General features: G+C 41.4%; 1 protein-coding gene across 1 annotated transcript in view; it reads left to right on the top strand.

The window, feature by feature from the left end:
* LOC117253201 (A disintegrin and metalloproteinase with thrombospondin motifs 12) overlaps positions 1–16,577 on the top strand; it is a 28,424-nt gene extending 11,847 nt beyond the window's left edge. Inside the window, exons 8-24 of the mRNA XM_033620587.2 lie at positions 151–294; positions 2,806–2,950; positions 3,046–3,138; positions 3,298–3,443; positions 3,563–3,732; positions 5,686–5,819; positions 6,008–6,128; positions 7,042–7,289; positions 7,566–7,707; positions 7,801–7,927; positions 9,537–9,747; positions 9,889–11,070; positions 13,239–13,391; positions 13,568–13,744; positions 14,125–14,271; positions 14,404–14,557; positions 14,741–16,577. Of these exons, the coding sequence (XP_033476478.2) occupies positions 151–294; positions 2,806–2,950; positions 3,046–3,138; positions 3,298–3,443; positions 3,563–3,732; positions 5,686–5,819; positions 6,008–6,128; positions 7,042–7,289; positions 7,566–7,707; positions 7,801–7,927; positions 9,537–9,747; positions 9,889–11,070; positions 13,239–13,391; positions 13,568–13,744; positions 14,125–14,271; positions 14,404–14,557; positions 14,741–14,856 (3,610 nt within the window). The 3' untranslated portion in view covers positions 14,857–16,577. The remainder of the gene's footprint in view (positions 1–150; positions 295–2,805; positions 2,951–3,045; positions 3,139–3,297; positions 3,444–3,562; positions 3,733–5,685; positions 5,820–6,007; positions 6,129–7,041; positions 7,290–7,565; positions 7,708–7,800; positions 7,928–9,536; positions 9,748–9,888; positions 11,071–13,238; positions 13,392–13,567; positions 13,745–14,124; positions 14,272–14,403; positions 14,558–14,740) is intronic.
* The last annotated feature ends 7,614 nt before the right edge of the window (positions 16,578–24,191 follow it).

The following is a 24,191-nucleotide window of genomic DNA, read 5'->3' as shown; positions in this document are numbered from 1 at the left end:
ATGTAGTTCACTGCTTTGGACTAACCAGCGATTATGATACATAACCAGGAATTTGCAGATCCAACAGCTCAAGGCCATCCAGTCTTGTGAAACATTTGCTTTTGTATTGATAATATGATAATGAGTCGTGTTGTGTTTTTTTAAACACAGCTTTGGAATTCATCACGATGGTCAGGGGAATGACTGTGAGCTGGAAGGGAGGCACCCGTTCATCATGTCCAGACAGCTGATGTACGACAGCTCGCCTCTCACTTGGTCCTCCTGCTCCAAAGAATACATCACACGCTTCCTAGAGTAAGGCTGCATTCATACTCTATTCTGAAGCCATTAATCATGAAGTTATAACATGATTCACCCAGTTTAAATACTGTTTTCTTTGTGGGGGGAACACACAAGTGGTCTGCAAACTGTGTGAAATGCCAGGATTGTGAAATCGTTGTGGAAACGGGAGTATTTCCAAACAAGCAGTGACTCTTCCTGGATGCAGATAAAGTGGACGTGCTGGTGCAGATTTGAATGGAGGTGGTGAAAATTATCCAGAAAAGCTGCATTGGGAGTGGTGTGTGTTTGAACAAAACTATGTTATAAAAACATACATGGGTAGCAAACCATGGCAAACCAAGTTTTTAAAAGAGCAAGGAAGAACTTAAGTGCCAATATGCTGAACAAACACAGTCAAAGCCAAAAAATCCAGCAAAAGCCAGAAAAGCAAACAGAGCCTAAAGAAACATTAGAGGGCAGTCACACTTGCACAAATAAGTCATGCTCAATTTGTGCTTTGACTCTCATTATTTTCTATTGAAAACCATGTCAACTCTGAATTCAAGAATTCCTCTCTGACAACAACAATTTCACCTCAAGCCGCTTCAGAGTCAGAGGTCAGAGTTCATGTTTGCTGAACTCATCACCCAGTACCCTACTTAATTTAACACTGAGCTTGGAGGCTGCAGTGAAGTGTAAGAGCAAATGGTGAGTATGTTTACTGGCACGATGGGATTGCTTGTAAACTTATTTCATCCGTATCAGTGTGGTTTTGCAGGATGTGGAACTGCACGCTTGTGCAGGCTCCATGACTGTCTCACTTTTTTAAGAATGCAGAACAAAAATCCTGAATTTGGTTTGATGAAAACAAGAAGTTAGACTGAGTGTAGTCTGAGTGGGCGGAAGTTTGCTGCATAGATCAGCCTCTCATTGGGCGGAACGAGCCACCCGCTGAAGTCCCGCCCTACCACCTCCGGTTGTCATTGTCGACAAACGTCCTTTACTAACTTTTGCGGTGTTTGATCTTGTGGGGATGTAGCCATTTTTCTGCCATGGTTCACGTCCTGTAGGCGATATTTTTGTGGGCATGTTACACCAAAACCTGTTTCCCCTGGAAATATTTTTCCAAGTGCACCGTTGCTGGCACCGCCCAGAACGATTGTGATTGGTTGAAAGAAATAAAAAAAGCCAGGGCGTTTTTTTCTCCAATCTTAAAGTGAGAGTCGGCGCAGCCAGAGCTTTCTTTTCTTGAGAAAGGTCTGGTGAGCGAGACTAGACTGAGTGTGAACGTATGGGCTAGTTTTATTTCCAAAGCTTGGAAAATTAGGCAAACTAGACTGAGTAATACTTGTTACACATATAAAAGCAGACAGAATACATAATAAATGTAATTTCAGTGGGCTCATGAGGTTTTGTTTTTTGTGAGAAAAGATCCTAAATTGTCTCGTCATCTACAGTAAGTGAAGTACGCTTCATCATCTGTTCCTGATAGCTGGGCACAAAAGCAGACTCACGGTCGGCATTTTATTGAAGTGAAACTCAATTAAGCTTGTCTTTTTCTCAACCCTCAACCGTCATTAGTGCCTGTCGACCAGTCGTAGAGTACTGGGCTGGGCATCTATTGATGCAAGATCCTACATTGATACCAGAGCACAGACCTCCCATCTGAGTAGAATTATACTGTTAGACATCATTTAGTCAATCTAAATGTCAATATTCATTAGCACCAATTAGTTGTACAGTAAAACATTATGGTGGTCAGTTTGAGCAGTTATCAGCAGTCAGGTAGAAGTCATCTGAAAACCTGCAGGGAAGTCTAGTCACAGTTGCAGCAGCAAATCAGTGATCACAAAAATAAAAGTCATCTCTGTTTCAAGTTACAGTTAGGCGTAAGCGTTACCTGTTAGGTTAAGATTACACACAAAAACTGAGCTGGTCCCGGGAGCCAACTGAAATATCTTAATATTACATTCACTTTTATGCTGTTGACGTTCCCCTCTTGTCGTGGGCCAAGCTGGCAGAGCCCTCCTGTCATTATGCCCTTACCTTACTCTTGTCATCATTGTTTCTTGAGCTCAGAATGCATTATGTACCACCCTATTCCTGATACCATTGTTTCTCATCCTCAGAGCATCATGACATCACCTGAGTGCATATGGCAAATACACAAACCATCTTGAGTACAAATGGCCAAAAAAAAAAAGGCCATTATCTTTAAGACTACATTGAGAAAAACATAAAAATAAATGATCAGTGATGATTATATGTTTATTGATTTGAATTGTGCAATTAAATCATAAATTTAGTCGAGTAAAAAATAAGTAAATATTGAAGTTTTTATATGTTTTTTGATATTTAGCTAAGTGTTTAAAGCATGCCAAAAATAGGTATTTCTTTCAAACAAGCATCTCCCTGCTGAAGTCATTCTCTGTTTTCTCAAGTTTTCTCTCGCAGGTGTCTCAGCGCCACACCTTGTGCCACATTCTCCTTTTCATCATTTTCAAAGGTCACACATTCATTGTCACATCTTTGTTTCTGTCTTAGTCGTGGCTGGGGTTTCTGTCTGGATGACCGCCCGTCCAAGAGGGACCTAACCACCCCGCTGGCTCGCCTTGGTGTCCGCTACACCACCCACCACCAGTGCCAGCTTCAGTACGGCCCAAATGCTACCTTCTGCCATGAGGTTGATGTGAGTATTGTGTATTGAATCACCAACCAAAAATGTCAGAAATCTTTCAGAACACCCTTTTCTTATGTCTTTTGGGATTACATCTCTTTCTTCAGAACGTTTGCCAGATCCTGTGGTGTTCAGTGAACGGCTCCTGTCGCTCCAAACTGGACTCGCCTATAGATGGCACTCGATGTGGACCGGAGAAGGTGGGTGGTGCCAGTTGCTTTGTCTCGTTAGGGTGTGGGTTTCATTAGCCTGGGGATGGAGATGGTTAGCACTATGGATATGTGGGTGTCACTGACGCAGAGCCTTGAGTATGAAATGTGTCATGTTACTGATGTTATTTGTGTTACTTTCTCCTACAGTGGTGTATCTCAGGAGAGTGTGTGATTGTGGGTAAACTCCCAGAGACTGTGAATGGAGGCTGGGGACAGTGGAGTACCTGGTCTCACTGCTCCAGGACCTGTGGGACTGGAGTTCAGTCAGCAGAGAGGGAGTGTAACAACCCCAAGTAAGAGCTGACTTTAGATTAAACCTGTCTTGCAGTCCACTGGCATGTCTTACACAACAGATGACATCCTGAAACTGATCACGTGACTGATTCAAAGCTTGCTGCTGTGATTTCCACAGACCAGAGTTTGGGGGAAAGTATTGCACTGGGGAAAGAAAGCGTTATCGCACCTGTAACACAAAACCCTGTCTGAAGAATAAACCAACTTTTCGGGAGATGCTGTGCAGTGAGTTTGACACCGTGCCATACCACAACGAGCTCTACCAGTGGATTCCTGTGGCTAACCCAGGTAAGTGACCAAAGCCTCAGATGTACAATTAGATACTACAGACACTGGTATGCTGGTAGCCCTTCTGTTCTCTCCTCAAATCATAAAAGATCTGTGGCTGTGATTGCATATGTCACCCAGCAGGGGACAGCATTTACACTAGAAAGTGGTCAGTGATGCAGCTATGCCATCAAATGTGTCTTGGCAGGGTTATACAGAGGGCCTCATGCAGCAACACTTAAATTTCTCTGATATTTTCTCTTAATTTTGTGCTAAGAGAAAAAGTAAGAGTAATAAGAAATCAATTCCAGTTGCACCAAACATTCTTAACCATCCAAATCTGCTCTTACCCGGGTGTGCTCAATGATAAATTCCTCTTGATCACAAGTAACCTCTTAGCACAGATCAGTGGTTCCCAACTGGTCCCGGTACAGGCTCCAGACCTTTCCTTAGTCATTGGTTCAAGGTCCACAGATTTTGATATAGTCAGTGTCATACTTTGCATTTAGCCATGTAGCTGAGCTACTTTTCTGTCTCTGTCAAGTAGCTGTCTGTTAGTCACTCACTCTGCTGCAGGAAACACAATTTCAAAATAAAGGCTCTGTACCAGAAATCCACTTTGCTTCAAAATAAAGTGTGTTTTTTACAAACTTGACACTTACGGATCATTTTAGGTCCATTCAGAGTGGACCCAGGACCCACTTTTGGACCGTGACCCACCAGTTGGGAACCACTGGCATAGATAACACCCCCTAAACACTATATAAGGGCAGCTGTATCACGTGGAAAGACTCGGACACATGCCCATGAACTGGAAGATGCCACCAAAAACGCTGTAAGAAGAGGAATCAATGTACCGTATAATAGACTTTAAGTAAATGGGATTTTCCGGAGTTAATGTTCTGGCATTTCTGGAAAATTAAAAACTAAATCAAAAGCAATGGCAAAATGTTCGTGATGCTGTAAGAGGTGTGTCAGCAGCAGTGGTGGAGGAAGTATTCAGATCCTTTTCATAAGTAAAAGTACCAATACCACAATGCAAAATTACTCTGTTACATGTAAAAGCCCTACATTGAAAGTATGTAAACACAATCAGGAAAATGTATTTAAGTATTAAGTTAAAGTACTCAATGCAGAAAAATTAAAATCAATCGGATGAAAAAAATAAAATAAAAAGCAGTAAGTCCTCATTTTTAAGAAGCTGGAACCAAGTGTTGTTGCATTAAAAATGAATACCTCTCAAGAGAGCTGCAAATTAATTTTCTAGTCAATCCACTAATCATTTCAGTTGTATATTTTGATGATATCAAATAATTGCAGTAAAGTAAAAAGTACAATATGTCCCTTTGAAGTGTAGAGGAGTAGATATTAAAAGACTCAAAGAAGGTAAAAGTACCTCAGATTTGTACTTAAGTAGAGTCCTTGAGTGAATTTACTATGTTACATTCCACCACTGGACAGCAGAGCGACGCACAGTAACCATGATTTAAAGAAAATGTTTTAGTTTTCTGTTTAGTTTAGTTTTCTGAAGTGGTTCAGCAGCCGTTCATTGGTCTCATCAAACACATCTTGGTAAGAGTGCTTTCAACCACTTGAAAAATGCTCTCTTACCTAAGAAAGGAGTGAAAATATGAAAACATTGGTGAATCCCAAAAATCTGTGGCTACTAACAAAATAACAACAAATCGTGGATACAAACAAAAATAAGAGAAAATCTGTTTACATATCACTTCCTACAGGAGGCCCAATGTTTCACCACAGCTCAGTCGTGTCCTTGCAAAAGTCTGCAGGCATTCTTTTTGAACTTTGTGCCACGTTTGTGAGAAAAGATCCAAAAATGTCTCATCATCCATGAGAAGTATGCTTCATCATCTGTTCCTGATAGTTGGGCACAAACGCTGACTCACAGTCGGCATTTTATTGGAATTAAACTTAATTACGTTCCTCTTTTCCCCAACCCTCAACCATCTTTAGTGAACCCCTGCGAGCTGCACTGTCGACCAGTCGTTGAGTACTTTTCGGAGAAGATGCTCGACGCTGTGACAGACGGGACGCCGTGTTTCATGAACAACAAGTCCAGAAACATCTGCGTCAACGGAGTGTGCAAGGTAGTGTGGCTGGGTAAGAGACTAAAAGAGACAGGGGGGTTATAGTGGAGCAGGATATGAGACAAGCTGCAGTGTAACGATAGTATAATGGAGGGAGGAGGTTTTTGGTACAAACTTCCATCTTACGTGACTCTGTAATGTGTCCAACGTTGTATATTTATGTGTTTGTGCGTGTGTTTTGTCTGTAGGCGGTAGGCTGTGACTATGGCATCGACTCAAACGCTGTGGAGGATCGTTGTGGAGTCTGTTTGGGCGATGGCACAAGCTGTGAGACGGTCCACAAGACGTTTGATGAAGAAGAAGGCTTTGGTGAGTGTAACACAAGGGATATTCGAGCAGCTGGAAACAAATCGAATTATCTAGACATAAGAATTGATCCAATTATAAAACTGTAGTAACACAAAACAGATAACCTATTAATGGGGAGAGGCTTTGATGTTCCCACCAGAGGAGTGTGAAAAAGCACGAAATTGAAGTTTATGTCTACAGGCGCAAAGTCATTTCAGGACAGTTCGTTAGCATTACGCCATTTGTGTTGTTCCTGTGTTGTCATGGCAGCCATCTTGTCCACACTGTGCAGCTGTTTGTCCTGCTGTACTTGGCTGGTGTGATGTGTGCATGTGTGTGTGCGCCTGCAGGCCCATGTTTGCGTTTGTCTAAAGACTGACATGTCTTTGGCTGATTTCACTGTGCTTGGAAAAATGTAATTTACATGCCGGATCAACACGCCACAAAGACAATTTAATAGAGAAAGAGGCTCTAAAACAATAAACATCCCTCTTTCTCTCCCTCTCTCCCTCTCTGTCTGTGTGTGTTTGCCCCGCACAGCATCCTTTCCAGATAACCAGCCCAGATGTGTAAGACTTCAAAAGGCTTAGACCAAGGGCAAACCTCCCCCTCCTTTGCACAAACACAGAAACACACACACCTTCCCACAAACATCATTAAACTCCAGAGACCTACTCATAGCTGCTTTCGTCCTCCCCCATCCAGCCCCCCCATCCACACACAATAAAAAACAGAGACAGGGCAGTGCCCCCCACGCCGAATACGCACACGTACACTCACACACACACATGCCAACCGCCCCCACAGACTGAGCCCACCCTCTATTAAAGATCAGAGAGAAACTGTCTGGTTGTCTGGATGTGAGTGTGGCAGCAGCCATGGTGGGCCATCCATTACCTCGCTGTGACTCTGACTCCCCTCTCGACTCTCTCAGGGTATGTGGACGTGGGTGTGATACCTGTGGGGGCGCGGGACATCCTGGTAAAGGAAGTGGAGGAGGCAGGTAACTTCCTGGCTCTGAGGAGCGAGGCGTCAGAGGAGGAGTACTTTCTCAATGGCAACTTCATCATCCAGTGGAACGGGGAGTATGAGGCCGGTGGGACGACATTCTACTACGAACGCAGTGGGAACCTGGAGAACCTTACCGCTCCTGGACCCACCAAAGAGCCAATTGTACTGCAGGTAGGCCATCATAATACAAAGGCAAAATATATTTGAAAGGAATGGACGTTCTTTATTTTTTAAAAATGTTTCAGTATTCTAAAATATCGAGCATTTTGCATCTTATCTCACTGTCTATGTAGAGTGATCTCAGCCAATCAGAGCATAAAAACTTGCCATGTTTTCCGAATCATTCCTGGCTGAAGGATAATAGCAATAATCAGATATTTCAAAGACACTGAATACTGGAATCTGGAAGTCTTTTTACTCTGTGTAATAATTCATGTGGTTGTCCAGTTGCTCTTTCAGGAGAGGAACCCGGGTATAAAGTACGAGTACATCATCAGGAAGACCAAAGAGACAGGAAATGAGGTCATCGAACCCATTTACAGGTGGAGACATGGGGCGTGGACGGACTGCAGCACCACCTGTGGCTTAGGTTGGTGTTCTCATCCTATAAAAAAATATGGATATTCAGTGATATTTTAGTTACAACTTGGCCATCTGCTTTCTGACTCCCTGGTTGTTTCAGGTGAGCAGCACCAGCCTGTTCGGTGCTTTGAGATGGACATGGGTGTCGTCGATGAGTCTCTGTGTGACCCGGCCAGCCGTCCAGAAGACAGGCACCGAAAATGCAAGAATATGGATTGTCCTGCAAGGTCCCCAAAATGCTCTTTAACTCTTATCTTTCCCTGTCAGCACTATTACGACCTCAAAACATATTGAACTGTGGTTGTAGTTTTAAAAATATTTCTTGATGATCATTCCACTGATAATATTGGGGAGTCATCAGGCTGTTTCGCTATCTCCTGTAGATGCTTATAGAATGTAATGGCTGATTTGAAAGTAAAAGTAAGCCATTTCACTGCCTAATTTAGATTTTTCAGTAAGTTGAAAGTGTGATGTCTCTGGCTTTCATTGAAATGACAAATAGAAGAACTTCAGCTGATGAAGCTGATTATTTAGTCACTGATATTTTCATCTTTTGGACTGGGTATGGAGCCTCAATACATTTTTTGGTAATGACTAAAATGTGTTCGTACAACATGATAAAACTGTCAAGTACAGAAAGTTGGCATCAATGGCCTGGTCAGGTTTTATAGTCTTGTTTACTCATTCTTTGATGACAAAGTTCTGGATTTAATATATTTCATATTGTGTATATTTAAAGGTCCAGTGTGTAGGATTTAGGGAGGGGTGAATGGAGCCAAAATACATAATGTCAAAATACCTGGGGTATCATATGGGTTATATAAAAAAAACCCTCAAACAATGAAGACAAACACAACTATTTCATCTTTCAGTGAAAAAGTATTTAACTTTCCACTGGTCCTGAAAGTGGCGGCCCTCGCTCCCAACTTTTCGCTTCTTTGCTTTGGTTCAGTCTGTGTGGTTCATACTTGGTGCATGTCTACAAACTGTATGATAGTCCAGCCATTGTGAAGTGATTTGAAAAAATACGAAGTGATCTTGCTTCATTAACCAATATTGTATCAGTCATATTGTATATTTTGAATGTCAAGCTGCAAGCTGTTTAAAATCAGTCTGAGGGCCACAGTGGTCACAGGGAAGGACGGATTTCTTGTAGATGTTTTTCTGGGCCAGTGGTCTGGATAAAGTATGTTTCCATTTGTGCATAATCACCTGAAACTAAGAGCTGCTGTGCTTTCATTACTTTAGAATGAGCTGTTTACTGTGTATCTTCATACGGAGCAGATTTTACTGAGCCCACCATTTTGTTCTAGAGTAGCGTTCTAGTAACAAATCAAACACTGGCTCCAGATGGGGCCATTTATGTTTTCACGTCATCCACCATAGTTCTCCTACGCGCTTGGCACGCGAGAGAAGTTTCAGTTGGTTGCAATCTGCAACCTCATCTCTAGATGCCACTAAATCCTTCACACTGGACCTTTGATATATATAGTATATGATATTTTGCAAGCTGTAAACTGTATTTTATTGAGGCAAAGATCTTTCAGTTAGTTTGGCTTGCTTTGGCAAATTTAAAAAGGGTTTTGTCTAAAACATGTGTTTTCCTTAAAGCAAGGTATTCACAAACTTATTTTTGGTTTTCAGCACCAAAACTCCAGTAATGTATTGGCAGTAGTATCATTTTCAAACGATACCCAGACCTGTTTGCTGTTAGAAGATGATAATAGTCGTCTGCTTGCCATGTGTTCCCCATTTATTTTTTTCAGTGCCATCAAATCACTTTTATCAGCAGTCTCATTCTTCACCCTCTTTTTCTGTCTGTCCGCTCGTCCTCAGGTGGTGGGTGGGTGGCTGGCAGCAGTGTACGGCCACCTGTGGATCAGACGGGGTACGGAAACGAACCGTGCTCTGTGTTCGAACAGTGTCAGGTGAGGAAAGGGTGCTCCATCCTGTCGAGTGCAAGCATCTCCTTAAACCCAAACCTGTGGTGCCATGTAACAGAGATGTCCCCTGTGGACAGGACTGGGCTGTCGGCAACTGGGAAGAGGTATGCTTGTTTTTTCTATTTTACTCTGTTATTATTCTGTTGTCTTGTGTCTCTGTAGCTTTTATCTCTCTGACTTTGGTCCTCCAGATCACAGACTTTTTCCCCAGTAAATGTATTATTCATGCCCTTCCTCCTTTGCAGTGCCCAGTCACATGTGGAGGAGGTGTTCGCTCACGTACAGTCACATGTGCACTATCACCCAAGAAGACCTGTGACCTCTCAACCAAACCTCGATCCAGATCGCTGTGTGCCTTGCAGAGCTGCCCTAACTCTAGTCTCCGGCGACGACCGGGGCCTCCACCTAAATACCGCCGCATCTTCCCACCCAAGAGCCGCCCCACCAAGCATCCTACATCTGCACCTACCTGGGCTCCCTCAAGCACCACGGCCACAGCTGCACCCACAGCTGCCACTGTCACTGTAAAGAGGAAAACAACCACCACAGCAACTACAACTGCTTTAATCCCTTCCACAACATCCCTTTCAACCCCTAAAACAACAATCCCTGAAATCATAGACACAGATGATTATGAGTTTGATGTTAAAGTGAAGAACAATAAGGATAAGAAAGGGAAAGTTTCCCCACCTAAAGCCAAATCTGCTGAAAAGGACAGTAAAGTAACTGGCGTGGAAAAGGAAAAGGTAGAGGAGAGTGACGAGGGAGAGGAGGGAAGTACGCCAAATGTGGTGATGTATACTCCAGGATATGATTATGTTGTTGAGGATAGGACAACAGAGGAGGAGGAGGGGATCATTGACCTGGATGTTACCACATCTGCATCACTCAAAAATCCTCTTAAATCAACCACACCGACACCACTCATCACACCTGCTTTGCAAACAAGTCCACCCACCAAAGCATCCACCTACTCCACCCAACACACCAGTACTAAAACATGGGCAAAGACCACTCACCACTATCCCTTCCCCAATCCCCACACCACCCCACGTACCAATCCATACAGCCCCAGGACACACAGAGTTCCCCTCACCACTCCTGCGTACCACTCTGTCACATCGAAAGCGGGCTTCACTATGACAAGAGCTCCTTCAACAACTGCAAGGAAACCATTCACCACGGCAGCATCACCCCAGCCCACAGTGAAGATCATTAAACTAAAGAAGCCTGCCGTGACGCCCAGGAAAAACAGCTCCACCTCTCGTTCTAAAAAGCCGTCCTCCTGGCCCAAAGGCGGTCGCTCCAAGAGCCAAAACCAGAGACCACAAAGTCCCGTGAGCAGCTCTGTCAGTGACCAGAGCAACGTGATGGCCAGAGAGCCAGTCAGCATAGACCTGTTCTGGATTGTAGGGAACTGGAGCGAGGTGAGTACAGACCAATAGAAATAGAATGAGAGTAGGACGGACATTGAGCTGTTTGCTTTGGTCATTTCAGTGGTTCAAAAAAAAAATGGCAATAGATGCTAGCTGTTTCATTTTTGTCTGTCTCTTGCTGACGGTCAGGAAGCCTGGGCCTATAATCACATCCGTTATTACTGAAATCACACCGTCATCTGGCATTAGAGACTTGGATAATTTAGCCAAATATAACAAAAGCTTGTGATTGCAAAGTAACAAATGTACCTGGTAATCAATATCAGACATGTATTTTAGTTCATGCAACTCTTTGAACTACTGTATATTAGTTTTAAAGGTCCAGTGTGTAGGATTTAGTGGCATCTATTGGTAGAAATGAATATAATATTCATAACTATGTTTTTTTTAGTGTATAATCAGTTTTGTGTTTTTATTAACTTACACTCATCTATATCTACATACAGAGGGGGTCCTTGTCCACGAAGTCTGCCATGTTGTTTCTATAGTGGCCCAGAACGGACAAACCAAACACTGGCTATAGGCAAAGCCATTTACTTTTTTGCGTTTTCACATCAGCCACCATAGTTTCAGTCCTGCAATCTTAACCACTAGATGCTACTAAATCCTACACACTAGATCCTTAAAGTATACTATGCAGGACTGTCTGATATGTACGCTGGCCAGCAAAAGTGAGTGTAAAAGTCAACCCCCAGATTCACTCTCGTGTGGCGTTTCACCTCTCTATATTTGTGTTTTTTCAGCGCTGTGTCTCTTGGATGCTAACAGTCTGGCAACTGGTTGCTACCATTTTATAAAGCCCCGACTTCACCTGAACAATGTGGAGGAAATTATGTAGGAAAGTCCTACATAATATAACTTTAATGTTACCTGAGAAGGAAGGGCTCAGTGGACACCGGTTGAAACTGAGATGAATTATAATTTGATGAATTACCAGTTGAAATATCCATCCCTCCATTTTCTAACTGCTTATCCTCTTGAGGGTCATGGGGAGGCTGGAGCCTATTCCAGCTGACATTGGGTGAGAGGCAGGGTACACCCTGGACAGGTCACCAGACTATCGCAGGGCTGACACATAGAGACAACCATTCACACTCACATTTACACCTATGGACAATTTAGAGTCACCGATAAACCTATCCCCAACCTTCATGTCTTTGGACTGTGGGAGGGTGCCGGAGTACCCGGGGAAAACCCATGCTTACACGGGGAGAACATTCAAACTCCACGCAGAAGGGCTCCCTCCTGGGATTGTACCAGGAACCCTCTTGCTGTGAGGCAACGGTGCTAACCACCACACCATTATGCCGCCAGTAGAAATATGAAGAAATTTAATCCGGCAATCCTCAATTACTTTCTTGCAGCTAGGCAACTTAGATCATGCACAAAAGATGCCTTTCCATGCTTCGTGCAACTTCATTGCTCGTTTGGTCATTAGGGCAAAACCTCACCTCAGTGAGTTTGCCAATTTAAGTGCAGGCTTGACATTATTGCTGGCAGTTTTCCAAGGCATACTATAACTTTAAAAGATCTTTCCTAACAGACATACTATGACTGTTAAGATATGAATGCCTTGAAAATTGTCCTGCAGCAACTTGAACTTTATGTAATTTATCACAGTGAAGTTTTGTCGGCTTTACTCTCTCTTTTTTTAAATTAATTTTTCTTGCATGGAAATTAAGTCGCTAATGCTTCAGTGAAGCTTTGACACCTAGGTATTAATTTGAACTTTCTAAAAAGCATGATGTTACCATAAAAGACAGAAGACAAACAATGAGCAAACATGGATGTTGGTAAAGGTTTGTGTTAATTTGATCATTTCTTTGTCAATGTCAGCTATTTGGCAGCAAAAAGGAGAGTCTCTTCTTGCAGCTGCATAATGTGACGTAAAAGTATAACTGTTTGATGTTTGATTAGCTAGATGCATATTAATGTCAATGTTCTATTGAAAAGTTATTTCCAGTAGCTTCTTGATAGTAGGAAATCGAGTGAGGTATAATTTAGAGAATAGTTACAGGTGTAGTCCTTAAAGAGTTTCTGGTTGTTGATTTTTAGATTGCCAGTTACAGTGTCATTGCCTCACATGTCTCTTTAATCAGTTTGTCAGTGCACACATAATCCAGGTAGAATTTTAATGAGAAAATGCCCTTCCTCCCCAGTGTTCAACAACATGTGGAATTGGAGCAATATGGAGGACAGTGGTGTGCAGCTCCCAGAAGGATGAGGACTGTGCCAACATAAAGAGACCTGAGCCTGCACGCACGTGTCACCTGCAGCCCTGTGCCACCTGGCAAAGTGGCAGCTGGAGCAAGGTGAGTAACCTTAGATTTCCTCCTGTCACCGAATCTGATAATTACTCTTAATACTTAATTATAATTCCACTTATTATCCTTTACTTTTCCATCTGACCAGGTGGGTTTGTTTCTGTTGCAGTTCTCACTTGTCGTGTTTTTCCGAGCTGTTTATTTCACTGTGATTTCCTCCACAGTGTCCAGATAACTGTGCGGTGGTGGGAAGGAGGTACCGTGATGTCCAGTGTGTCGATTCGCAGAGTAAACGCCCCCTTCGACCTTTCCACTGTCAAGCTGTGTCCAGCAGACCCCTCAGCACCTTGACGTGCCCCCACAAGCCCTGTATGAGCTGGAGTACATCACCATGGGGACCGGTAGGAGCCTTATACACACTAAATCTTTATATATTACATGTTTGGCATATTTTTAATAGCTACAAGGAGTTATACATGTTTATATGGATATACATGTTCATTTGTTTTACCCCAAGTGATATCTAGCCATGCAGATAGTTTCATTTTCATCCCATTTTCCACCAGAGACCACAGTTATTGCAGCTCTGTCACAAGATGTAGCCTCTCTACTTTAATACATTAGGGACTGAGGATATGTAGCCACACCCAACTCCACAAAGTAATGAAAGTTGTCACATTCAAGCCCAACATTATACAAATACAAGTGTGTTTGCAAGGAGAATTTGTTCCAATCACAGTAAAAAGAAGATGCCTTCCTTAAATGTTTGTGTTTTCCTCAGTGCTCTGGCAGCTGTGGTGAAGGTGTCAGGGAGCGGCTGGTGTACTGCCCCGTGCCTAATCGCTGTAGCACCGCACTGAGGCCAAACGGCACAGAGCTGTGCAGTTTAAAGCCCTGCAGTCACTGGAAGGCTGAGGACTGGGAGGAGGTCAGTCACACATGATTGAGATTTCCTCGAGGCATTGAGGGCATTTCTAAATGTTTGCAATAAAAAAAAAAGCTGGCAGTTGCAGTAGTCGTAGAAGCGGACTAAATTATCACTCTGTGTGTTACTTTGCAGTGCTCTGTGAGTTGTGGTGGGGGTCAGCAGCAGCGTGAAGTTAACTGTGTAACTGAGCAGGATTTGGCTGTAATGCCAAACAGCCTCTGTGAGAAGATTTCCAAACCAGAAACACTCAGGAAGTGCAATATGCAGGAATGCAAGACCAACACAGGTTTGTAAACAGCGCCCAGTCTGTCTGTCTGTCTGTCTTTCTGGCTGTGCGGAGCGATTTGTGCAAACCTCTTTGTTAAAATCACTCCAAACAAACTTAACCTTACATAATACATTATTAATATTACCACATATTGCATAGTTTAATGGTTTTTGACCCCCTGTTGTGTTCCTCCCTCTGCAGGTCCAGTTTGCAGGAAGAACACCATGTCCTCTCGCTTCTGTGACAAGCTGAAGCTGTTGGGTCGCTGCTCTCTCAGGTCGGTCCAAAGACAGTGTTGTGTCACCTGTGGGTCATAGCCAGGGTCACACACTCATATTACAATGGACACATCCACAACTACAGTAATACTTACTGTATCCTCATGCAACACAAAGCCATCCACAGACTGACACGTCCAAACCAAAGTGCTTTTGACCACAACAAGCACATCTTAATCAGCACAAGAAACCTGGGTCGACCAAAATTATATTTCCAGTATATATATATGTATATTTTAAACTTTTTTAGGTCTTTGTAACTTTTTACAATGAAAATTTTGCTAGAAACATTGAAAAAAACTGAGCAAAAGAGCATCCAGAACACCGTTAATAAATACACATGCAGACTGCTACAAATGTAAGAGCTTAAAGGAATACTTGACCTCAGAAACATCCATTTATATATCATTTAGTCACTCCATTTTACATTGAATTTGTGAAGAAAACTTTGTTTTTCTTGCACGCCTCCATGGTAAACATAGAGTCCAAAACTTAGAAAATTCTTGATTAATTTAAGTCATGGGGTATATGTTTAAGAACATAGCAAAACATCACTCTCATACAACTTGTGCAGTGTAATCCAAGTCTCATTTATGTTCAGTACTTCCTAAACACATGCATTTTCGCTAAATTGTTACTATTAAAAACAATGTACCATAAACGGCCCAAGCACATGCAAGAGACAATTTAGCTGTTGTTAAACACCGACCCCTGTGACTTAAATTTTTCAAGAAATATCTCAATTTTTCTCAAACAAAGTTTTCAACCCAATTCAACTTACCACGGGGTGAGAAGTTGATAAAAAAAATTGTCAAATTTGGGGGATTAAGTATTCTTTAAATGTTTGTTGAGCCATGTGGAGGTGTGGAGAAATGCTTATCAGAATTAAAATAGTTATTTTGTTATTAAAATAATTAAGAATTTATTAACAGGCAAGTTTTATGATGTTTAAGGACATAAAACGAATGTGTTTAACTGGTGCAAAATACAGTAATGCAGTTGAAACAGACTATACCAAGTCAAATAACTAATTTAAAAAGTAATCAGTAAGCACAATTCCGAGATACAAAAGCTCAATCCAGTGCAAGAGACACTCCTACACAGTTATGATGAATTAATAACACAAGGTACAGTATTCACCACTTTTATTCAGTAACAAAAATCAGTAATGACCTACGGTACATATCTTTCCGGTGCTTTTATAACCGTGGTGCTGATGATTCACCGATCCACAGTCAAGTTACCAGTTATATTTTTATTTCAGAGTGAACTGGTAAAAACAGAAATGTAAATAAAGATTTTTGTGACCTCTATAAAATTGTTAATAGTAATTATAATCTGTGTTTTTTTTTTACTCATATATTTTGCTTTTGTTTCTGCGTGAATTGTGGTTTTCCTCTCAGAGCTGGCACTGTGTGTTTACATTTTCCTGGGTACAAGTTCCTGCTTTAGTCTTTTTTTTTTTAAACGATTGTTAGTGATAATTAAATCGGCTGCAGAACCTGCACAGTTCTGCGGTTGAACCTGTGGTGCTCCTCCTCTGGTGTGAGATTGACCAACGAGAAAGAGGTGTTGCAGGTCATCCCTCTCAGGTCCCTGTAAAGATGGCTGCTGTGTTTGTATGATGTTGTACAGGCATTGTGTGCGCACATGGCACATCACCTTGACTGATTTGTACTTCACGTCTCCATCAATAGATGTGATGATAAAAGATTGTTGCTTTGTAACTGAGACATGAAATAAAATTTTCTTTGAGTATCTTTAATGTGTTTGTGAGATGCATGTTCGAGTATTTCCATCCAACATTTTTAAAACCCATCATCCTGCTTTGAAGCCACAGAATACCACAGTGATAACAGTGTAAATAAGAGTGTTAGCACCTCCTGTTAGCCAGCATACCGGACCCGTCTTTGCGTCATGGTCTTCTGCTTTATGACCTTCCATGTCAACAAGGTCATTCTCGCCTGAGAGTGCCAGATGCTGCTGGATGTGTAACACCAGAATCAGCAGCACCAGGCTCTGTTTCAGGGATCGAGTTCAGCTGGCCCAGATTTCCCAGGCTCCTCTGTGCCAGATAACTTGACACGGACGGACGCTGCCCTGCTCCGTGCACCCTGCTGCTATCATTCAAGCCAGAGACCAAGAGTTAGTCAGCAGTAATGGAAGGAGTAACACAATCCCGGCTCAATGTGGAGCAGGATGTCCTAAAAAACAGCAGCGTGTGTGCATGTGTGTGTGTGTGTGTGTGTGTGTGTGTGTGTGTGTGTGTGTGTGTGTGTTATCATGACGAAGCAAACACCATCCAGTTGTATTACCTAACCACGTCTGTCATTCTGTTACATCATTGTGTGTTGCTTAATTTGTAGAGTTGCACAATGGAAACAGGCGACGGAGCTCAAAATCAGGAAACGCATGAAAATATCAGATTCTGACTTTTTGGCTTTGGTTTTCTTGGCAGTTTTCTTTCATAGCTTATGTGTGATTTTAAAAAGTCAGTGTTGTAGACATCTTTATATATTTCCTAACAAAATTCTGGATAATCAACAGAAGGCAGAGAGTAAAGCAGGCTAACGATAAGCCAATTAGTAGATGTGGATGAAAGCATGAAAAATAGTCATCTTTACTCGTCAAAACATCAAGTGTGGATGTCAGTGTAACAAACAGTGACTTATCCTGGCACAGCTCAGTCTCAGCTGTAAACAACAACAACATAAGTGGCTGATGACCGGTTGTTCTCTAAAAAAGGGCAAAAATGGCCATAAAATTACTTTTAACAGCTTGTGCAACACAATGCAAGTGTTCTAAAGCCAAACAATTGTGGTTTTGGATTCAATAGTCGACTGTTTACTTCATCGTTTGTAGATTTTCCAGACTTTTCTCTGCACAATGGCCAACAGTAGCAAACAGATGTTCCCTCCAAAGGATTAGGGCATATTTTAATAATGGTTAGAGCATGCCCGACTGGCACATAAGTGGTAAATACCAAATGTAACTTAAGCTTTCCGGTGTGTGTGCTCTGTTGCTGCAGCACTGAGTGTTCTGAGTAGTTTTCAAAACAAGTATTATGAATCTAGCTTTTGTCTGAGTGGCTATTTTGTTATTTCTGACTATAAAGTACTAATTTACGTACAAAGTACAATTTTTCGTTTACAATTTGGACTTGCAAGACTTTCAAGTTGCTGTGGTGCAAGTTGAACTCAGAGCTAATGTTTAATAAATATTGGACTTTTGGATGCATGGAGGAAGAGCAGGCAAATAAGCTTTTTATAATCGATATCATCCCATCTAGTTCACCTGATCATCACATATGATGATATTTTATTATTAAAAGATGTATAGTTCTAATTATAGCACATTGTTCTTATGCCAGGTGTCACATGCATCAGGGTGTTTGGTGTGTATTATTACTATATTAGGGGTGGATACAATCCTCTACCACACTTATTATTTTATATCACGATACACAATATCTATATATATCATAGCATAATAAAAATTATATATAACTATATATTTAAATTCAATACAGTCTAATAATACATGTGACACACAAAAAAGAAGGAATTAGAAAAAGGGAGTGAAAAAATAAATACAATTAAGAGGATCCCTTCAGTAATTCAAATACATTGACAGCACTTGTTCATTTATAAACTGAAATATGAATATGACATTTTGACCATATTTAGAGCTTTCATGTTGTGTTGTGCCGCTTGGTTATGCTTGCTTATTTTTCAAATAGAAACTGGCTTCACAATATATTTCTTTTTTAGGAAACTTAGATTCAGATTAGTCCTTGACTAAAGATATTCTCCAAAATGGCTGCCACTGAAAAACAGCTACTTATTTTACATTGTGTGTTACATATTGTCTTGGTGTCTGTTACACAACAGTCTTGTTGCATAAATGTTGTTTGCCATGCAAACTCATCTGTACCTACACCTTAAATGTAGCCCCCGCAATTTTGTTGTATATGTAGCATCATTGTTTTTGAACTGAACAACCATCATTATGTAGCTTCTATAATGCTGAAGAGGAAAACCAGTTGCATTTGTTTTTCTATTGTCCATATGTTGCAAGTTTATGGATCAATATACAAATTAGCTAAGGCCATTCAGCATTTATTTTAAACATTATGAGGGGGTTCTGAGGGAAAACTGTCCTGGGATGATACATACAATTATTCTGTCAAGTAACATATGTATATTTAAAGGGTTATTGAGAAATTATAGACCTAAGATCACATGGCACTCAATCATAGAAATCCAATATTGCCATAAAGCCATCCTGCCCAATGATTTGCAACTTTTCTGCAAAGCCCATCCGATTATAAACAGACATCTGCCAAGGCATAAAAAATGGCAAAATCCCTAATTAGAGGTATATAGAATATATTCTCTCACCGTATAAATTATCATATTGCATAATTATCCTCACCATGGTTAAACATTTGGTTGTAAAATTGACTGCATCGTCACCTCATATCGCCCTGAGGAAGACAGAGGACAGTTCACTGTGGACCAGTTGATCCAGTGTCTGACCTGTAAGTAAATTCCTCTGCCCTGCTGAAACTGACACTCAGCAGAGGAGGATGATGTAAGTGCCTGTTCAGGACGAGGAAGATAACATGACAAACATCTATTGATCACTGTAAAGCAGGAAACAGCAACCTCATCTTGTAGGTTACCAGACACCCCCCAACACACCGGCCAGGAACATATTAAATATTTACATTTGATGACTAACAGAAAAAAAAGAGGCCTCCAGTGCGCACCGAGCACATGTTTGCATGTTATGACTTTAGAACATGAGATAACACGTTTTCCTGTGATCTATGAAAAGCTTTAAAGTACCATTAAAAGGAGAATGTTACTTTAATCTGGCGGCTTACCCCTCAAATCCCAGTGTAAACCCAAAGAGAGGCTGGAGGACGAAGAAGGCAGTGGAAGGTAATCTGTGCACCGACTGGCTGTTGGTTTGGAGGAAGAAGTCCGGTCTGGTGGCTCTCATCTGGACCTCATCACGTTGAATGTCCTCAGGCAGTCAGACTGGCATCCCTGCACCAGGCCTGTTCCTTTATTAAAGCCTCGGCCTCCTCTGACCCAGCACACACAGAGCGGGCCCCAGGGAACGCAGACAGACACACACATGGTTCCCATAGGTCAGTTTGGTTGTTTGTGAGTTGTGCGTTTGATTCCCTCATAGGCCACATATGGATTTGAGCTGAAGTAACTCGAAGTGAGGTGCTTTTCTTTCGTGAAACATCTGCTTAATGATAGTGTACCAAAAGGGAGGGCCCGATATACTCACAATGAGGCCAAGTAAAATCAGAGACACATGACATGAATAAGGTGAATTTCCACAGTTGCTAATGTGATACAGTATGTTGAGCAGACAACAGATTGCATAGTGCTGGATCCACCTGCTGCCACAGGGATCTGGATTAAGCAAGCTCAGGAGCACATGACAAAATGTAACTAACCAAAACTAAACTGAGTGTGAATTCAATTCACATGTTACACTTAAATTAAAACCTTTAAATATTAAGAGATTCTGCCACTCATATTGGATTAATTGAAAAGCTTCAGTAACATTCTGACATTTACACCTCTGGCTTTTTGAGGTTAAGCAGGTCATTATCAAGAAAATAAAATCATGACACACAGGAAGTGATGCATCTTATGCTGGCAGGCAGCAGAAGTTCAAATAGAGCAATCAGCGTAGTTTGCATGAGCAACAATGCCATCACGGCTTTACAGGAAAAGAACATAATGCCAGCCAACTCGAACTTCGTCAGTAGAAATCATAGTTCTGTGACAGATAATAATATAATAAATAATAATAATATAAATAAAACCAGATGGATAATTCAACAGTTACTTCTAATTTGACTAAATAGGGGTGTTTTGTTTCTGTGACGTCCTTTAATAATCTTGTCAGTGAGTTAAATTTATTTCTGTAGTGTCTGTTATGGTTACAAGGTGCCTCAAAGGTGCACACACAATACAATAAGACTGTCAGATAATTGTATAACTGTCCTTAAAGTTCATCTTTGCAGACACTCTTCACCGTATTCTCAACAATTCTCATCTTGTTCCTAACTTTAATGCGACTCAAATAAAAAATGCAAATGTGATCCCATACATACTGAATTAAACTCTGCACTGTAACAGCTTACTAATCTGAATACAACAAAAACAACACCTGATGTGTTCATAGACAAGTGTGGAAAAACAACTTTGCTTCAGAGAAACTCACTGACATCACATGCTAAACGGGAATCTTTCCATGTGTTTCGCCTTGATTCATTTTTCCTTTCTGGCAACTGGTACTGTGTGAAATCAAATCTCCGCTGACGTGTATAAATTTCCGGTATTTGACTTTTCATTGCCTTTATTGTAATTATGTTTTTGTTTTTGAGAATAGGGTAAAAACCCAGCTAGAGCCACAGCCTGTAGGGAGGGATCAGAAGCACATTTGTCTGTTCTATTGCCTATTGTTTTGTACTTTGAAATGCAATTCGGGGAGATAGATCTATAAAGATACACTAAATGCTAAAGCTGTAGAGCAGCGAGGGAGATGAGACCGTCTCCAGACCCTGCAAATCTCAGTTATATTGCGTTTAGAATAAAAAACAGAGGCACAGTTACGTTTACAAAGAATTTGCTCCTTGGCCTCGAGAGAAATCCTGCAGATCTTGGGAGTCTGTCAGTATCATGGCACCGCTACATCGCTCTGAGGCACCTACGGAGGACATTACAGTCTTAGTGGAAAGAACACTAAGTACTGAGGGTATATCTGCACAATTTTAGACTCTTCAGCCTCTGAACCCTGATCTGAGAATCTGACACATGCCTTTAATGTGAACCGGTCCCACAGCGAACCGTCACTTTAAGCATGTTTGATTTATTTTCTTTACTCAAGGGACACTATCTTGATTATCTTGTAGTATTACTCCACTAGATTAAATGACTTAAAATTGACATTTCATACTACTCTGTTTCGTATTTAATATGTATTTCCACAGTACAAGTAGAGAGGATGCAGACAAATGGCATGCTATAATATAAAATTAAGAAAAACACATATTGTTCTTCTTTAACTACAATACATTAAACAAGATTTAAATTTAGATAAAACCATTTTTATCAGACCAGTACCATTTAAGTTAGGTAGGGGCCATTTTACATAATGCAAATACATCCAGATAAACTTACTCCACCATTACTGTTGCAACACTTATCAGTATAAATGATGCCTGCTCCTCCCAGCTCTGTTTCTTCTGCACTGATTCAGGTTATCACAGCGGGAAGAGACACCACAAAGGAAGCCATGATAAGATAGCTTTGTTTGTATCCCTGGATAAAGCCTTGCCAAGACCAGACTGCTGCTCTGGCCGTAGATCGTTGACAGACATTAAAGCAGGCACTAAAACTGGGACTTAGGGGAAGGAAAGTGAAGAACAGGACAGACCTGGACATTAAAGACACGGGGATCAGTGGGACTAGATAAGACTGCTAGCTCACGTTCTGTTTATCACAGTGGATTGTTTAAAATGTCTCTATATGGCCCTTTATCATTGTTAATGTCTTAATAAACTTCAAAATGTATAACTGCTGTTGTGTTGCAGGCAGCCCTCTTTGCACAATGCAAATGTTTCTGTATCTTCTAACCTAGGAAAATCAGTTAAACCAATGACAGATAACATTCTTATCTGGCTCTGCCTCATCAGTGTTCTTCGTGAGAACAGCGACCATCCCTAATATTTTGCACATTCACTGCACATACTGGACATTGTTGTCTAGTCCACTATGACATTGTCCATCCTGTGCCTGCCGTGCCTTGAGGAGCAAACGATGCATGGTTCGTAAAAGAGAGTCTCACTGGCCGAGGGCCACTCAGACACCTGAGTCACAGAGGAAGGCAGAGGTCTGGTGAGTGAAACTGGAGAGCTTCATTGTATTACAGCGCTGCAGGAGAGATAACACACTACGATAAAGTGCCTTGAGGGAAAGAGAGAGGAGAGAAGATGGCTGTGATAAGACAGCTTCCAGACTGGAACCGGCAACAGTAACTTAATATGATTTTATCTGAAGAGATAGAGGAGGATGGCCACTTGTCAGGATTATCACATCTTAATGAGTAATAAGTGGGTCCATTTCAATTTGTCATACTCATCCCCTTCACACTCAGCCATACAAGCATGTACTGGATAACAAAAATGAACTTTAAAGGGACAGTTCACCCCCAAATCAAAAATACATATTTTTCCTCTCATGTGTTGGGTTATTTATCAATCTAGATTGTTTTTGGCGTGAGTTGTGTGAGAGTGTTGGAGATATTAGCCACAGAGATGTCTGCCTTCTCTCCAGTATTATAGAACTAGATGGCACTTGGCTTGTGGTGCTCAAAGCACCAAGAAAGAAGAAAAGGAAAAACATTTACAAAACTTGACAACAATGTCTCTGTCCAGAGTTCATGACCTGGTTGCTCAAGATAATCCACAGACCTTGTTGTGAGCAGTTTTATGTAGGAACTATTTTCTTTCTACCAAACTACACCCACCAACTGTATCATTGTGCCGAAGGAAACGTGCATCTGCTGCTATCCATCCACTGAGCTAACATTACAGCTCAGCCGAGGAGGACGCCATGAATGTTTACATCTCACACTGTCATGCATGAATAGATCTAAAATAATATTTTGGTATAAATTTTCTTTAATCAAACTATTTTTAAACTTAGTTTTAAATAACCTTTTCTTTCCATCCAGGCACTTTTTCTTTTTTAATGTTTCTTTCCCCCCGATTCATTTTCTGTAACCGCTTATCCTGTTGGGCGTCGCTGGGGGGCTGGAGCCTATCCCAGCTGGCGTGGGGCAAGTGGCGGGGTACACTCTGGACAGGTTACCAGACTATCGCAGGGCTGACACATAGAGACAGACAACCATTCATGCTCACATTCACACCTGTGGACAATTTAGAGTCACCAGTTAACCTGTTACCTGCATGTGTTTGGATTGGACCTGGAGATAACCCACGCTGACATGGGGAGAACATGCAAACTCGGCAAGGAGGGGCTCCCCCACCCCGGGGTTTAAACTCTGCATCCTGGATTCAAACCAGAAACCCTCTTGCTGTGAGGCGACAATGCTAACCACTCGTGCGTGATTTTTTAAAATTGTGAATCATTTAGTAATTAATTTTACCATATATATATATTCTCATAACTCCTTTACTCTAAATCTGTATCCTTTATTATGTTTTATATATTATTGCTCTGTAAAGCACTTTGAATTGCCCTGGTGTATTAAATGTGCTATACAAATAAAGCTGCATTGCCTCACACCCATTGACCGCAGGAAGAGTGCATCTACTG

This window comes from Epinephelus lanceolatus, chromosome 9 (assembly GCF_041903045.1).
Source record: "Epinephelus lanceolatus isolate andai-2023 chromosome 9, ASM4190304v1, whole genome shotgun sequence".
NCBI lineage: Eukaryota > Metazoa > Chordata > Actinopteri > Perciformes > Serranidae > Epinephelus > Epinephelus lanceolatus.
This window is presented reverse-complemented; position numbering and strand designations above follow the sequence as displayed.